Below are 13,239 nucleotides of genomic sequence, written 5' to 3' on the forward strand. Positions count from 1 at the left end.
AAAGAGGTAGAGCGATGGTTTGTTGGCGTCGCCGGTGCCGACACCGACTCCGGTGGAAGGGGAAACCAGAATTGGGTCTATCGAAGAAGAAGTAGGGAAAGGGAAGGGGGGGGGGGGCTGTTAATTAAAAAAACTTTTTAATTATTTAAAATACTTTTTGGATTATTTAAATAGAGCTTTTAAAAAAAATTGAATACAATACCACGTGTCATCATTTTATTGGTAAATCGATTTTGTATTCACGTTTGAGATACACGCATTTTTATTTTTCAACTGTTTGTCAGTTTATGTCAAATAGGTAAAAATTTCTTAAGGTTGGAGTGTTCAATAGGTACAAGCCTTAGTTGAGGTGTCTAAATGAATTATGCGGACAACTTTAAGGGGCCGCAGATGACTTAAGCCTATAATAAATATGATAAGGAATTTTCTTTTTTATAAACATAGTTGCTACTTTGTTTATTTCATAATTTATTTGTGGATTTGGTTCACAAGTTAAGTGGTAATCCTTAACACCATGTAATTTTTGTCTTGCTCATATTTATGTTAATAAAAACAAGTGGCAGAAAGTATTCCTGACATCAAAATAATAAAATAAAAATGGCAAGACACAAGTTGCTCTATACACAACATACAACCATGGTAGAGAAATGTAGCAAAGTTACTGGCATAAGTTGCTCTTTCTACTTTGAATGCTATTCAACACTGCCAGATTAATTCAGTTTAGAATTAGATCAACTAATTTCAGGAGCTGTCCCTTGGACTCTCATTTCAGTATACGCGAAAAGCTCAATTGACAATCACTCATGACCCTTTTCCGGGATCTCCACATACAGGGAAGTAATATCTCCAATCCAGATTCAGCCAAATGCAAATGAGTTTACGGAATGCAATTTCCTTTGCCAATTATGACACTGAAACACATCCAACACAAGTAACATTTCTACAACGTCCATGCTAGTGTTTCAAACATGAACCTGAAACACATGAAATGGTAAAAAGTCAGTTTTGTCACACGTTTACTAATTGGGAGAATGGAGAAGCAGATCATTATAAGTAACCACTAAAATACCTAACGTGATTGCTGCCCATGGATTTTGACTTGATATACCACAACCATGATCTACCATGACCTTGTACCTAGTAACCTATGAGCAGAATCATAAATTTTCATGATTAAACTTTTTTTTAGGAAGGTAATGTTGTGTTCATCAGCATAGACCTCCGAAAATTGGTTTCTAACAAAAAGAAAGATAGAAACTAGTAGATTGCAAAGTGCCTATAAATTCTAAATGTACCAAAAGTAATTGCTTGACGCTCATGGGATTTGGCTTGATTTACCATATCGACGTTCTAGTATGACCTTTGAACTAGTTCCCTGAAAAGAAAAATCAAACATAAATTACATACAAAGCTTTTTTTCTAGAACTCGTGGAAAATAATATTTAAAAAATCGACTTAGAAAGACTTACGTCTATCCTAAATTATTCTCCCGCCTACTTCAATATATGGAATATGGGAAAGGTTGGACCAGTACTGGAAGTTTGAACTACTCCAATTGGTGCTACTTTCTTCTAACTGTGGGCAGTCTTCAAATGTCAGGTACTGTAATTTGGTAAGGCGTCGCATGGCATCTATGGATGGAAGATACTCTAGTTTTTTGCAGTTCAAAAACCGTAACTCTTCCAAAGAAGACAGGTTGCCAATCCCATCCAACAGAGCTTCTAATAATGGACAATCCTCTATCCGCAGATCCCGTAATTTGGTCATGACATCTGAGAAGTCCACATGTCGTAGCCGTTTGCACCTCACTAGCCGTAATGTTTCAAGAGATGTAAGGTTGTCAAATCTATGAGGAACAGCCTCGATTCCGAAATCATATATATGGATCTGTCTTAGGGCAGAAAGTTGCATAAGCTGATAGGGCAGAGAATCCCAGTGCAAATGTCCGTACACCCACAAATAACGAAGGGAAAACAGCTGTTGAACACCACTAAAAATCAATTGGAATGCCTCAAAATCCACCATCTCTGAGAAAGGACCAATTTCCAATGCCCGTAACCCAGTGAGAAGGTGAAGGCACCCTGTTGGTACACTAATCAATTTGGGACATTGTGATATCTCCAAATATGAAAGTGAAGGCATTTCCCTCACATGTAAAGGGAAGGAAACCAAGTTGTTACAGAAGCTGACCGAAAATTTCTGTAGAGACTGGCATTGCTCTAGCATTCCGCTTGGTAAACTGGTCAATCCATTACACTTCTGTAACTGAAAACTTTGGAGGGAAGTCAAGTAGTTCTCTCCACTGGGAACAGGAAAAGAACTGAAATTGGTGCAGCTATAAATACTTAAGCTCTTAAGAGAATGGAGATTGTACAAGCTTCGTGGCAATTCACGAAACTCTCCGCACTGTGAGACTGATAGGTATTGAAGAGAAACGTTGTTGCGTAGCATCTCATCTGGAAGACAAGTGAGCTCTTTCACATTACGAACATCAAGATTCACAAGAGATGTCAAGTTGCTGCACAAGTTCAACAATGGCATTTCACTGTCAACTCCTTCAATTCTTAATTCACACAGGATTTCAAATTGACTTGGAGTACTTTTTAACAGTGAACAGTCTGTAATCCTCAACTTCTCAAGCCTAGGAAACATTCTTACTCCAACTTCATCTCCCTTCCACTCAATAAGCCTGCGCATATCCTTCAATACTAGCTCTTTCAATGACGGGAACACTTGGATAATGCTGCTTGATCCAATATTGCTAATCTCAACACCATATAAAGCAGGTCCAATGCATTCCAACTCATGGAATCCTTCTAGCTCAAGATGCCGAAGGAATTTCAGTTGGCCAAGGGATGGAATTTCTTTGCACCTTTTGCAACCACTTAATTTCAACTTGACCAAATTTGGTAGCGACTCTTCACTGAACCATGAAGGAAATTTAGTCCCTAAATAGTCCATTACTACTAAGGCTTTCAAATTAGGATGCGGTTGAAGACCATCCAACACATGCTCATCATTGATCTCACAGCATTCTGATTCATCACGGGACCATAAATATGCCAGCTTGTAGATATTTGGTTTCTCCTGTAAATATGTTGTTTGAGCCTCTTCTTTATTTCCGACTAATTGAAGACATTTGATCGTCAATTCACCTCTAAGGTTTTTCAAATGGCCTAATTCTTCTATTCGACGACCTTTCTCTAAACCTACGTAGAAAAACTGTAGCGTCTGTAGACTGGTCAATTGCCCCATATTAAGTGGCATCTGAAACTGATAATGAATTTCTGATTTGTAACAATAGTTGCAATATATGTGTCTCAAACTTATCATATTTGCCATTTCTTCTGGAAGCTTCCTGATTGAAGAACTGCCACTGACTCTAAATGTTTGCAAATTGTAGAGCTTGCAAATGGAGTTGGGAAGGTCTTCGATCCCAGTGTTGGAGAGATCAAGATATCTCAAGTATATTAGCTTGCTGATTTTGGCTGACAACTCCTCAATGCCTGATCCGGACAAATTTAAAACTCTCAAGAACTGAAAGCTCAATAGCATATCATCAGATATATTGCTTTTCCAGAACAATGTGCACAAACGTCCTGCCTCATTTATCGCATCCATTTGATCACTTTGTGAGTCCCATCCAAAGTATCGAACTTGAGAAAGATTTTTGCCTCCTACACTCTTTTGATCAAATAGTTTAGACTTTAAAATATCCCCAGCCAAATCATGCACAAGATCATGCATCTTACAATGTGTTATATTGTTGAGCTCATCTAGCTTAACATCTTGCAGCAAAGAATATTGCAACAACAGTTGGAAAAACTTCTTCCCGACATCTTCCATCACAGGGGTCTCTGGACATGGACAAAGAAACCCTTCTGCCATCCAGAGTTGGATTAGTTGGTCCTTTTCAAACATAAAATCTTTTGGAAACATTGCAAAGTAACCAAAACATTTCTTCAGATGTGGAGATGGTAGATAATCATAGCTTAGTTTTAGGATCTTCTTTATACTATTTTCCCAAAGATCATCTTCCCCTGCAATAAGGGGGTTTCCATCAAGAATTTCCTGCCAGTCATGTTTATCCTTGTTGCATAAGAGGCCTCCCAACACACTTGCAGCCAACGGTAGACCTTGACACATTTCAACAATCTTGTTCTCCACACTTGGTATTTCCTCCGGAACTTCCCTATCAACAAACGCTCTTTGCTGGAAAATGGACCAGCAGTGATCTCTTGCTAATCTTCTCAACATATGAAGATCTACTGCTACTGTGGATGCCACTTGTTTAATACGAGTAGTCACAAGAATACAGTTTCCTCTGGATGTATTGATTCCTCTCAAGGTGTCCATGAACTCATGCCACGATGTAGAGTCAACACGCCACAAATCATCCAGGACAATTAAATACTTTTTTTCTCCCAATGCATCTTGTAGCATCTTGACTATTATATCTCTGCTTTGGACCTCAACTTTCCTCTTTGTCAATGATTCGAGAATCAGTTCAAGAAAGCTCTTTGTTTCTACCATTTCAGGTAGACACAACCAAACTCTCTTTTCAAAGATTTGCTTGATCTCTTCATCATTGAAAATTCTCTTAGCCACTGTAGTTTTCCCTATACCCCCCATACCCACTATGGGAATGGCACACAGAACAAGTTCCTCTCTCATGTTCAACATCTTATTCTTGATTGCAGCAACATCTTTGTCTCTACCAACAACATTTGAAGCAACTACTACGGAATCTGTTTCTCGGATTTGTAGTATTTCCCGAGAAGGAACTGTCCGTGATAGGAGACCGAGGTTTTTGGCTAACTGATTGATAGCCCTCAACTCTTCATTGATGTTATTGATTTTTCGAGACATTTTGTACTTAAAAACAGTCTGAGAAAAGAAGTGACTGACCTTTTCCATTAGTTTGGTTCGGTTGTTCATCACTTGTGCTTTGAGAGATTCATATGTGAATTTGTCAAACACATTTTCAGCATCTTCAGCAATTCTCTCAAGCATCTTGAGCCATTCTTCCACAGCCTGATCTTCAACTTGTCGTCTTTCAGCATCATGAATGAAAGCTTGGATCATGGTTACATATTTTGTGAGCATTCTGAGATTTTTCTTGCAGTTCCTTAAAGTTTTTGCCTCCTCAATAGTGAGAGAAAGCAGCTTCTCAAGCACAACCTGAACAGTAGCACCAATTACAGGATCAGCCATTGTTGTGTTTGCTCCTTCACAAAGTCGTTGTGTTCCTCAGCACCAAAGTCTTCCCAAGTCTTCTTTTGCTAGTTGTTTATGGCACCAAAAGAAGGACAATAATTGATAGTATACAATACTTCAAACTGTGGAAAAAAATGTGTGGTAGTCATAAACTCCAATGACACAAATATCTCTCTAAGAAATAGTACTGTAGGGACGTTTGGTTTGAAGACAGGTTGTGCTTGGCGTAGTTTTTCTGCGATAAGTCATGCACAAATTATTCCGGCATTATTTCTTATTGATTTAGTTTGTCATATTTAAAACGGAAAAGGTTCAAAAATGTCCTCAACGTACTAGAATTCGATCGAAAATGTCCTTCCACCCTATTTTCACCCAAGTTACCCAAAATACTTTGATTAAAGCACATCTTATTTTCTCCTCCATTCATATATAATGGTCAGTAGTCTTTCACCATCCAACGAAGAATGTAAAAATGCTAAGATTTGAATTTGAAATTGACTATAAAGTTCTTGTGATTATGTATGTTTAGCAAAATGAACTTTAATTATTACTACTATTTTCTCGAAAACAAGAACTAATTCAATCTGTAATGATAAATCTAACTCAATCTCGAAAAGTAACTCTAAGAGAAAAGGATTGACCAAGTTATATAAAGAGTCCAAAATTAGCTCATCCCATCGATGATCGAGTCAACACAATCTAATCACAAACAGTCATAGTCTCCATTTCTACAAGAAAAGAGAGCAGTTGGGCTTTGGAGCTGTTTCTAAAAATTATTTTTCACTTTTCACAAACAAAAAAAAAAAATTACTAGAGATTTCCAAAAATAAAAAAAAGGAAATCCAATTAAACAAAAAGCCATAAAAAGGAATTTAAAAATTGAAATAAAATTTTAAGTTTCAAATAGGTTCTAATAATGAAGCTACTATGTTAGCAATGTATCCATTTTCTAGTTTAAAAAATATCGGAAAAATTACCTAAACACAACTTATTTTAGCATATTTTTTAAAATTTTCTACCATTTGAAAAAGTTACAAAAATTTCTACTCTCTCCTATTCTCGGATACATCACTCTTATGCGATGTATTGGGACATGTGTGTCTTGTATCAACAAAAGTAATGTATCGAGACATTGAGTGAAGTATTGGGACTAGTGGCGGAGCTAGGATTTTTAATAAGGGGTTCAAAAAATTGAAGAACTAAACGCACGAACTGATTGAAGGGGGTTCAACATCTACTAAATACATAAAAAATAATTTTAACCATGTATAAATAGTACTAATATTTTCTGCCTAAGGGGTTCAGATGAACCCCTAACAGAAGGCTGGCTCCGCCCTTGATTGGGACATGTGTGTCTTGTATCAACAAAGGTAATGTATCAAGACGTGATGTATCGGACGTTAAGTGATGTATCCGAAATCCTTAAATTCATGTTATGAAACTTAAGAACAAAAGAACAATATAATAAGGAAGACAAGAAGAATATAACACAAGAGAAACAATATAAGATCACTTTCTTTCTTTCAAGTGTTATATTCTTCTTATCTTCCTTATTATATTGTTCTTTTATTCTTAAGTTTCATAACACGTTATCAGCACGATACATAAGCGCCCCAATGGCACTAAGATATGGAGTTTCATTGCCAAGAAACTCTTCATCATTTTCTTGAGGTCGAAATGGATCTTTATGTATGTCAAGCAATCTCACAACCATCGGGGTACTCAATGGATGCGATTTATCCATGTAAAATTGCTTTAAAACCTTTTCTGTGTATGTTGATTGATGGACAAAAATTCCATTTTTCAAATGCTCAATCTGTAGGCCAAGACAAAATTTTGTCTTACCAAGATCTTTCATTTCAAATTCTTTCGTTAAACACTCAACAGCTTTTGAAAGCTCTTTAGGAGTGCCAATGATATTTAAATCATCAACATTTTGTAATTTGAAAAAAAGTAGGAATATGATGTAGTTAGCTCTTAACATTATGGAATTTGTGTAATTTTAAAAAAAAATATCCCTGTCAACACATTAATAAGAGAGGTCATATTGTCTGTTAACTAAAAATCTAAAGTCAACCATTGCATTGAAAGAATTATATATATGCAAATTAATCCTAAGCTAGTACTACAACTCCATTAATGGCTTCCATGATAGAAGAGAATTGAGAGGGAAATACTAATAACGGTCCAAAACTGAATGTCACGTCTCATTTTTGGAATTTAAAAAAATAGTTTTAGAATTTTTTTTCTAGTTCAATCTGTTAACAAAAAACGTAAATATGCATCATTTGTTAAGCAATGAGGATAAATGGAATGAAACATTTTGATGTTTGTTGAATGCAAACTTTGCTAGTAGTTGTTTTCACGAACGATTGTTGTACTTGTACCCAATGTAGATGTGGATAATTTTCACTTGCATTAGAAAAGAGAGTAATTGGAGCACTGAATGGGGTTACTCCTCCCTTAAATAAAGGTTTCGAATTTGAATCCTGAATATGGAAAAATCCCTACTAGGGAGAGTTTCCCCTGAATGGGGTCCTATGCGGTGCGAATTCAAAATAGTCGAGCTTCAATGCTGATACCAAATATTAGGTGGGAAACAAAAAAAAAAAACATGAAAAGAGGACATATTCTTTAGTAGAAATACTTAAAATTGGTTTTGTGTGTTCTTTATTTTTGTTTTTTAGAAATATGCTATGCCCTGAGCCACGACATATGGCATAACTTGTGGATATTATGATATAAAATTATGATACGGAAAAGTTGTTTGTTATTTCAATGTAAAGAGCAAACGCCATTACGCCACGACTTATGAGATATTATGACACCAACATATAAACTTATGCCGCAATTTAGAGGACATATTCTTTAGCAGAAATACTTAAAATTGGGTTTATGTGTTGTGTTTTCTTGTTATATGGGCTTAAAGTTTTATGGAGAGGCCCAATAACTGAACCAGACAGACAAGCCCACGAAGCCCTTCACATCTTTTGGGCCCTTTAACCTCTGTTTCTTATAAAATGGTAGCTCATTAGGGTTTCAATTTCATTGAGATACTGTAAAGGAGGGCGGCTCGCTACAGCATCAACCATGGTTCTCAAGTAAGATTTCTCCCGTTTATCTTTCTCATTCATCTCTATTTTTGATTGCCTTTATGCATCCGATGATTTGTTTCTGTAGTATTCGTTGAGAAAATTTGGTTATTTATCCGTAAATGGTATCTACAATTCCTAGATTTAGCTCACGGAGAAGAATCAATGGTGGAACTTTGCAAAAATCCATATTTAGATTCATAATGTAAATGAGAATGTGTAATTCTGGAGATGCTCTCGGCGGAGCTCCCTTAAGATTAATGTTGTTTCACTGTGTATGTCTAGTATGGCACCCGAGAACCATGAGGTCTCATGTTCAAATCCAGCACAGACAAAAACACTAGTACGGAGCTTAAAAAATATTTTTTTTGGATCATTTTCTGTGGTTTGCATAAAAATAGCATACATTTCTTAATCATACACGGATTACCTTAGGAAGAAGGATAGTTATGTGATGGTGCACTTTTGAGTATTATAGGATTTGTAACAATGTCTTAATTATGATTTGAGCAAGAGTAAGATTGGAGATAATTGTATTTTGACTTTTAGGAGAATATTTTGCTGGGATGATCGTTTTTCACGATTCAAGAACACCCTAATTTTCATAGTGAACACTCTAACTCATAGTTCGATTTGATGAGGTTGGAGTTTGCTCGTGAAGCTCAAGTTCTACATGCAATTATTTTCTCATTTGAAAGAATATTCATGCACAGACAGTTGATGTGGTCTTCTTATTCTATGTTCAAGTCAGACCACACATCTAGCATAGTTTATTTCTAGAGTGATCTTCCATGTTTTTTTGAGGGTTAGTTTTCTTTTGAAAATCTGGTCTGTTCTGGTCTTTGCTTAGAGTCGGGGGAATTGTGTGGGAGAGATGAAGGGATAGGTAGGGAAGTTCTCCAGGCAGAGTGTATGACCTTGCAACTAGATTAAAATCATATTAAGCGGTATTGGTGATATCCATCTTTTCACTGCTCCATAGTTATGTGTGTTGTCGCTCTGGTTGATTTCAAACCACATTAGTTCTTTTTAATTACATCTGGCTACTAAAACTGTAGCCACCATTAGATGTGAACTGCCTTGTTGGTGGACAGCGGTTGGCAGTTATTTTCTTGGTCATCTGCAATGTTTCAACTAGGCACTACATAAAAATAGTGATGTTAAACTCAATTCAATGTTCAACTTAATCTTACATGAAATCTTGTGTTATTTCAGACTGGGATTTTCTTGAGCTTGCTCAATTCCTGTAGTTTAGATTTTTCCCTGGTAATTCCACAGCCATAAATTCAAAGTGATGATTCATTGTTGTCTTGCATCAATTTCAGGACAGAACTTTGCCGTTTCAGTGGTGCCAAGATTTACCCTGGGAGAGGGATCAGATTTATCCGTTCAGATTCTCAGGTATTCTTTCAATAGATGACATGCTACACTTTTTTCTTAATTTAGGATAAATTTGATTGTTTTCTTTGGAATTGGAGGAAAAATCGTGCCAGTTCCACTATCACTTTATTGATTTCTTGATACGTTAGGTGTTCCTATTCGTCAACTCAAAATGCAAACACTACTTCCACAACAAGTTGAAGCCATCCAAACTTACATGGACAGCTATGTATAGGAAGCAACACAAGAAGGTGAGTTTTCTGGACTTTCAACAACAGTAACTGTGTTCTGCCCCCTAATTGAAACTAAACTAGGGAATATGCCCTTTCTTCAGCAGATATAGTTTTACTCGTAAAACTTGCATTGGGGTGCTGAACTTTTCTAGGACTTCCCTATACTTGCTTATAATGACGTAATTTAATTGCGACCTGTGTTTGTTTACAATAGGATATTGCACAAGAAGCTGCTAAGAAGAGGCGACGTACCACCAAGAAACCTTACTCTAGGTCTATTGTCGGTGCAACCTTGGAGGTAATCCAGAAGAAGAGAACTGAAAGGCCAGAAGTTCGAGATGCTGCCAGGGAGGCTGCTCTTCGGTTAGTTTCTACTAATTCCTGATTTTATTTATCACTGTGTGCACCAGCAACTTGCATATGGTTGGTGGCTTTTTGGATAGTCTTATCTGATAATCTTTTATCTTATATACCAGACTTAGTCAGGTATTAACGTTTTCACATGTGGTTAATGCAGTTACTAGTCTGGGAAATTAATTGTGTCTATCGTTACAGATGTGCTGATACCTTTCAAGCACCTTCTGTTCCATATGGGCCTAACATGAACTGACCCATTTCTTCTCTTGATCAAAAAATAATCTGTTCTAAAAACACCTTGAACCTTATGTGTACTACACAATGCTTGGTATTATCATCTTGGTGCGACAGGACAGTAAATTAGGGTGTTGGTCCTTGAAGTTTAAGTAGACATGGTTTTTGGTGTCATGGGGATAAACTGATCTCTTTTGTGTGTATGAATTTTGTGTAGTGAAATTAAGGAAAGGATCAAGAAGACGAAGGATGAAAAGAAGGCGAAGAAAGCAGAGGTTCAGGCCAAGTCCCAGAAAGCTGGAGGAAAGGGCAGTATGTCCAAAGGAGGTGCATCAAAAGGTCCTAAGCTTGGTGGTGGCGGAGGAAAACGTTAAGCTGTTGTTTATGATGTTTGCTTATTAGCAATAGAGTGCCTTTGTTTGAAGAGACTGTAAGCGAAGACCTTCATTTACAAGTATCTCATACATCTGCAGACAAATTTCTTGTTGACGGTTTTGCATTTGGTTGCAAATGCAGCTGTTGATTCTCCACATACTATTGACTGCTTGTGGGTTCATTCTCTATTACAGATGTAGTTTTTTGACTCCTAAACAATACATTTTTGAAATCTGTTTCTTCGAATGCGTGTGCAAACTCGTGCAGTAATTTACCATGCAGCAATCTGACTGAGCTAGAATATAATTAAGATGAGTTTAAATTGACCCTTTAACGTCTGTTTTTCTGCATACTTGAAGAATTACTTTCATGATGATTAAATTGATCAAGGAAGATACATAAGAATCAGTAGTGTTTAACATGATTGAATTCATATTCCATTTAATTGTGTAATTACTATTTTAAATGTGGATGTTGTTAAACAAGTGTAGATCGATCATAAAACTGATCTAAACCAAATAAAAAATCAAGCCTAATGACCATAAAAATGCAAGGCCTAATACGTGACGGTCTTTTAAACTAACGCACACGGACTGCAATTTACTATTAAAATTGATTACGGATAAAGTGTTCCTTTAGACATGTTCAAATTTCAACAAAAAAAGCTATTGTTCGTAAGTGCATGTAAATGAGTTGAATACTTAAAATATGTTATCTTCTTTAAAAATACGCATTAGCCCTAATAATCTGTAGAATTTGCGCGCCAAAAAAATCAAAATCTAAAAAAGTATCTAGTTTGACAATTTATAATTTGAGTGTCTAAATAAAATTACTAACAAATTTGAAGATTTACTATGTGTATATGAAGCCAAAATTCAAACATGTTCTTTCAACCTGACAATCTTTTTAAATGATCAATAATATTTGATTTGATTCAGTTTTAAAAGTAAAATGAATCAAACCGCCCATATCATTAATAAAAATTTACCAAATTGCTACCAATCCGTTTTTTCTTCTTTCGAGAAATAAACAAAAGTAACACATCTTTTGATTTTTGGAATTGATTTGGTATTAGATTTCTTTGTTTTTTATTCTTTTCTTTTTTTTGGACAAGATTGCGTAAATAGGTAAACTTTGGGGAAAAGCCCACAATTTGATTCTACCATGTCACCTTACTCAAATGATGTGGAAGCCTTACCTAACTTCACCACCACAATACAAATAAAATTTATGATTCAAAATAGGTGATAAATATTTACGTGGTTATAAATCATATCATGAATAAAATAGACATTTTAAAGTTAATGTTGTTACTAAATATAGAAAGAGGGTAGGTTTTAAGGTAGCCTAATAAGAAAAAAGTGTCGGGTAAAAAATGATCATATACTACAATATAACAACATATCCTGATATCCCGAGTATAATTCCACATGAGGGGTCTGAAAAGAGTATAGTGTACGGAGACCTTTACGTAATAGTAATTGAACAAGATATTACTAAAGATCACTTCACGCGTTAAATGGTAACAAAGCACTGGTCAAGCAGCCTGTAATGTTCCCAATAATAGATTGATTAAAATAGAAGAAAAATATCACCATCTGATGCGACATGTAGGGGTGTGCATTCGGTTTTTCGGTTTGGTTTTATACTATTCGATTTGGGTTTTTCGGTTTTTGGTTTTGAAGAAGTATAACCCAATCCGAACCAAAATAAATTTGGTTTGGTTTGGTTTTTCTCTTTTTGGTTTGGGATTTTTCGGTTTGGTTAATCGGTTTTGTCAATAATTAGAAACATAACAAAGTTATATTTGCAATTTTAATATATATATACACTTTTTAATATAAATCATAAGTAAAACGTAAAACACAATACTTAAAAGTATATCAATTATAGATGTCCAAACATAAAAAAATAAACCAAATCATAATGAAAATAACTAAAAAGGGACAAAAGTGGTTAACTCCAACTTAATTCTAAATATATATATATATAATTCGGTTTTTCGGTTTTCATTTTTCTAAATCCGAAATCAAACCAAAAAGCCAAACAAAGTAAATTATAAATCCAAAACCAAACCAAAAATCCAAAAAACCAATCCAAATTAGAATTCGGTTTGATTTGGTTTGGTTTTTCGGTTTAATCCAAATAGTGCACACCCCTAGCGACATGGATGGAATCAAATATGCAGTATTTATGGACAAAAGTATTCGGTTATTGGGGAAAAAACAATATACTTCTAATGTCGAATCGGGATCAATCAGAGACAGCATATTCTTGCAGTTCAAAACACATTGACTTACAAAAAAAATGTAAGTGAACAGCATCCACAGCACATAGAAAAGGTTGTTAAT

The 13,239-nt window shown here is 35.6% G+C and overlaps 2 protein-coding genes across 2 annotated transcripts; one reads left to right on the forward strand and one right to left on the reverse strand.

Moving 5' to 3' along the window:
- Positions 1-1,476: 1,476 nt before the first annotated feature.
- LOC125873954 (putative disease resistance protein RGA3) lies at positions 1,477-5,214 on the reverse strand. The gene has a single exon (XM_049554772.1). The coding sequence runs from the start codon at positions 5,212-5,214 to the stop codon at positions 1,477-1,479; it is 3,738 nt and encodes a 1,245-aa protein (XP_049410729.1).
- A 2,990-nt stretch (positions 5,215-8,204) lies between these two features.
- Positions 8,205-11,134, forward strand: LOC125872943 (60S ribosomal protein L24-like). The gene is made up of 5 exons (XM_049553759.1): positions 8,205-8,318; positions 9,635-9,710; positions 9,839-9,940; positions 10,137-10,285; positions 10,731-11,134. The coding sequence occupies exons 1-5, from the start codon at positions 8,308-8,310 to the stop codon at positions 10,885-10,887; spliced, it is 495 nt and encodes a 164-aa protein (XP_049409716.1). The 5' UTR covers positions 8,205-8,307; the 3' UTR covers positions 10,888-11,134.
- Positions 11,135-13,239: the final 2,105 nt, after the last annotated feature.

The sequence above is a fragment of the Solanum stenotomum genome, chromosome 8 (assembly GCF_019186545.1).
Source record: "Solanum stenotomum isolate F172 chromosome 8, ASM1918654v1, whole genome shotgun sequence".
In the NCBI taxonomy this organism is placed as follows: Eukaryota; Viridiplantae; Streptophyta; class Magnoliopsida; order Solanales; family Solanaceae; genus Solanum; species Solanum stenotomum.